The 4,912-nt window shown below is 45.1% G+C and overlaps 1 protein-coding gene across 1 annotated transcript in view; it reads left to right on the top strand.

The window, feature by feature from the left end:
• Window positions 1-28: 28 nt before the first annotated feature.
• Window positions 29-4,912, top strand: part of Ppa1 (pyrophosphatase (inorganic) 1) — a 22,780-nt gene continuing 17,896 nt past the window's right edge. The window contains exons 1-2 of the mRNA XM_023723155.1: window positions 29-168; window positions 3,111-3,202. Of these exons, the coding sequence (XP_023578923.1) occupies window positions 105-168; window positions 3,111-3,202 (156 nt within the window). The 5' untranslated portion in view covers window positions 29-104. The remainder of the gene's footprint in view (window positions 169-3,110; window positions 3,203-4,912) is intronic.

Raw genomic sequence — 4,912 nt, 5'->3', positions numbered from 1 at the left:
CCCGGCGCGACTGTCGCGGTGCGCAGGCGCGGGCTCCCTCCTTGTCACTCCGCGGCGTGCGGGTTGGTGGCTCGTCGGTGGCGGTGGCGGCGGTCGTCAGCACCATGAGCAGCTTCACCAGCGAGGAGCGCGCGGCGCCTTTCACCCTCGAGTACCGCGTCTTCCTCAGTGAGTGTCCGCGGGAGGCCTCCCTCGCCTCTCCGCCCGCCGCCCATTCATTCCAGGTCTCGCCGCCCCGCGCGGGTGCGGCCCCTGACACCGAGCGGCCCGGGCGCGTCGCTGGGCCCTGCTTGCCTCCGCGACGAGGGTGCCCCGCGAAGCCTCCCAGCCGAGGGGAGACGCCCAGCTCCCCACGTCCCGCAGAGCGCGCACCGGGCCGGGCTAGTGTTGCGAGTGTTGGGCTCCGGAGGGACCCGTTGGGAAAGTCATCCTAGAAAGGTGCCTGGACGTAAGACAGTCCCCGTAAGAGGATTGCTCCCCTGAGGAACGGGGCAGGGGCGGTGACGGGCTAAAGACCTTGATTCCGCCGCCTTGGTTCAGAGGGTCCGCGCCGAGCCGGGTCAAGACCTCCCCCTCGGCGGACAGCTGGGGAAACTGAGGCCCGGCCACGCCGGACCCAGCCTCGGGCGTTGCGCTTCTGCCTTTCCTGCCTCATGTTTTCCCGTAAGCGCTGATGCTGGGAGAGAAACAGAAAGCTGTGCCGCGCTGGTCACATAGGTGACGTTGGTCAGGAAGTGCCAAGTTTTTGATCTGGCTCAGGAATCTCAAGTCCTGCGTTTAGGAGCAGATAGCTCGAGACTGACCCTGCCCCAGCCTCCCGGGTACACCCCGTTTTGCCTTTTAACTCATTACCTAAGGTTTATTTTTCTCCTCTCCATCCTGCAGCTACTCGAAATAGATTGGTGGCGCTAAAGGAGGTGTTAGGAAAGCTGCGCCTCTGTTTTACCCTTTTACAGTTTTATTGGAAAGAGAACAGGCAGGTTCAGCGGAAGTCCAGGTTAGTGTGTGAAGCGCAGGAACAGGTGGGGTGGAGGGCGCGGCTCAGAATGCAGTACTGAAAGGATGAACCCGGCACCTGGCAGAACTTAGCCTGGGGTGCGGAGAAGAAGAAAGTAAACCCTATGGTTTGCGTGCTTCCCTGAAAGCTAAACCACCAGATAAATTCAGGAAGTCTGAGACTGCCCATTATTTAATTTCAGAATTAAGTAGTAAGGGCAGTACTGGAACTTTTGACTAATAATTCACCTAGCTGTTTTTCTGAACATAGTGTTGGCTCCAGAATTTCTCTGTAGAATGGACTATGGCTTCTTGGTCTTTTGGCTAAGATCAAGTGTATAGAATGGACTTACTGTAGAGAAGTGTCTCTGCTTTGAAAGGTGAGGGGATCGTCGGGAAATGGTCTTGGACTTACACGTTTATAACAGACTAGCTGTTTGTACTTAGATTAGGTATTGGCAGAGAGTATTAGAGTCCATTAGGGGACAGCAAAGCCACTCCTTGACTTTGACCCCACTGATGTTAATTTATCAAATGAAACTTCGGAATTTAAGGAATACTGATAAAGGCCTGGGGTGGGGTGTGACTCAGTTGTAGAGCACTTGGTTAGCATGTTTGAGGCCATGGATTTGATTCCCAATACTGAAAAACAAACCCTACTAATTAGAACAAACTATGCAAATTAACTAATTTTTAAAAATCATAGATTTTTTTGGTATTTTTCCTTAACAGAAGTGTAAGGATCTAATAGACTTAGGAATCCTGGGTGATTGGGGAAAGACCCTAAGATTGCGGGCAGTCACTATTCAAATTGTTCTATTCCACTTTGTTAAGGTAGATGGACACATACGTTTCCTCTTGAATATTATTTTATTTTTTGGAGAGGGGAACTGGGGATTGAACTCAGGCTTCTGTGCTTTCCAGGCAAGCGCGTATTCCATTGAGCCATCTCCCCAGGCTCTTCTCTTGAATAGTGAGGAAGGTTTCTTTGTTTGCAGTTCTAGGGATGGAACTCCAGCAGTTGCACATGCTAGACAAGCTCTTTACCATTGAGCTATCCCTAGCCCTGAGGAATTTTTAAAATTACATTTGAATATGGTAGTTCAGTCTGTAGAACATAGAAGTTACCTGTGAAGAATTTGTTGCAACTCGATTATCCTTGAGCAAAATTGTAATGGAGGGTTCTGTCCTGCCGAAATCCATTTAAAGCAACACAGTTTATAATTTAGCAAAATGGTCTGTTCTTTTCTTTCCAGTTATTTCATAGGAGTTCTGAAACAAGTTAACTGATACAAGTTCAAAAATAATTTGATCACTGTTTGCATACTATTAGTACTGCAGAGGTCAAGACATGCAAGGCTAGGGATTAATGCTGTCAGGGATTAAAGCCAAAGAGGTGCTTAGCATAAAAACCTGATCTTGGAGGAGGGTAGGAAAACAGAAATAAAGGACTGTGGGAGACTGGAGGTGAATTCAGTCTTAATTGGCCTTGGTGAGTACAAAGGAGGAAGCTGGTATAGCTAATTTTAAATTGGTTACCTGAGCATGTACTAAATGTTTAGAAAAATTATTTTATTGTATAAAAATCATTTTACTGTATAAAACCTTGGGAAATTCAAACCATTGGAAGGCAGAGGAGTTGTGTATTACTTTAATTACTCATCAATGTTTGGACTTTTATTCACTCTGCCTACTGGTAGCAAGAGCCCCCTGGCTGTCCTCCTGTTAAACAGATTTAATGGCTTTTCATCCTCATTTGCCCCCAGGTCAGGGAGAACAAAGAAGCTGGACTAGGGCTCCCACAAGTGACTCTGGGTAGGGAAAGCTCAGAGGGGTGGGCTGACTCCCCACAGTGGTGCCTGGGACAGGAGGTACCTGGAACCCATCTAGGTGGCTACACACAAACAGGTTTTATCTGTTGGTGTAGGAATAAAATTATGTACTTCATGCCTTTAGCAAAACAATCAGTAATAACTTTTTTTTGAGACAGGGTCTGTATAGTGCAGGCTGGCCTCAAACTAACAGTGATCCTCCTATCTCAGCCTCCAGAGTACTGGGATTACAGCATGTGCCACCATGCCTGGCAGTAATACCGTTTCTGATTTATTTTGCAGAAAATGAAAAAGGACAGTATGTATCTCCATTTCATGATATTCCGATTTATGCAGATAAGGTAAGGTACCCCTGTTTTGAACCTCATTGTGTTGTGAGTTAAAGGTTTATTAACAAATAAGTTTAATCTTTAAACCAGATCATTCATTTAAAGAAGCAACTGTAAATTGGGGAAAGCATAGAAGACCAGAATCAAGTTTTATTTATTTTTATTTTTATTTTTATTTTTGGAACCAGGGATTGAACTCAGGCCCTTGCACTTGCTAGGCAAGTGTTTATTCTACTGAGCTATCTCTCTGGCCCCCAGAAGCAAGTTTTTAACTGCCTTGTTTTCTTTCTTTCTTTCTTTTTTTTTTTTAAATAATATTTGTCTTTCCTGTATGTGAATTTGGAAATAAAGTCCTAGTACTTCATTAGTGGTTTGAAAATGAACCAGGTAGCCAGTACAGAATTTTGACTATAAAAGTGAGATATTTATTAAACAGTAAAAATAAAGTACATTATTCAGTCAGTGCAAGATAATTCATAGGCTAGTAGAGTGATTTGTGAATAGTGCTAATGAAGGTAAGTACTAAGTACACAGACGCCTAAAAGGAATGTTTGTTCCTATACACGCCAGTGATCTGAAGAAGTCAAACTTTAGTGGAGATTGGTAAATTTACCATGAACTAATAAGAATATTTATTATCCTTGGGTGGTAGTAATACCAGTAAGTTTTTTTTGTCTTTTTATGGTGTTGGGGATGGAACCCAGGGCCTTGCACATGCTGGGCAAGAGCTCAACCTCTGAGCTCCACTCGAGCCCATATTTTTATACCTTTAAATAGTAATGTTAAAAAAAAAAAAAAAGAGATAAAATGCCTTTTTCTTCTTCCTTTCTAATGGCAGAAGTTAAAAAAAAAAAAGAGTCAGCTAATTTATGGGGCTGGGGAGATGGCTCAGTTGAATCAAGCGCAAGGGCCTGAGTTCAATCCCCAGTTCCGCAAAAAAAAGAGGAGTCTAATGGCAGAAGTTTGTACTGTATTTCGGAACTTGACGGGGGACAGATACCTGATTCTTTGTAAACCTTTTTTTTTTTCCTCGTTTAATCACATTCAGTGCTGAGCTTTTTGAGTCATAAATCCTGCATAGGTCGTTGGCCTTTCTTAGTCCAGTGTTGATACGAAGTACAGGTGAACTTCACATTCCAACGCACGTGTAGAGTAACAGCAAAGATTTTTAATTTTTGTCCTTGAGTTTTGTCATTTTTTTGGACTTGCCTCTCAGAAACAGCCCAGTTCCTTGTGTGTGCTTTCACCAGGACGTCTGCTGCAGTTCCCTGTTGACACTTGCATGCAGAAAATCCATCTGCTCTCTTTCAGAGGAGCCTGCCCACTGCAGGCAGTGGCTGGAGCAGGCCTGAGACCTGAGACCGGTTATGTGCCATGGTTACAGGAGATCCTCTTTTTTTTTTTTTTTTTTGGTGGAACCGGGGATTGAACTCAGGCCCTTGCACTTGACAGGGAAGTGCTTATTCCCCTGAGCCATCTCCCCAGCCCGGGATCCTCTAATTGGCATGTGCATTCCTGTGGAAGTCTCAAAGTTGTACTTACTCAGAAACTGCTATTTGTTACATCTGATTTCCTGGGGATTGATGTGAACTACAAAATCCATCTCTTGAAATATCCCCATTTGGCTGGCTTGCATTCCTTTTTTTTTTTTTTTTTTAATTTTATTTATGTGTGTGTGTGTGTGTGTGGCCAGCTCAGCCCACCAGGGGGCAGGGCTGGCTGGCATGTGGTGTTGGGGGATTGAACTGCGGTCCC

The sequence above is a fragment of the Octodon degus genome, unplaced genomic scaffold (assembly GCF_000260255.1).
Source record: "Octodon degus isolate 3935 unplaced genomic scaffold, OctDeg1.0 scaffold00005, whole genome shotgun sequence".
In the NCBI taxonomy this organism is placed as follows: Eukaryota; Metazoa; Chordata; class Mammalia; order Rodentia; family Octodontidae; genus Octodon; species Octodon degus.
This window is presented reverse-complemented; position numbering and strand designations above follow the sequence as displayed.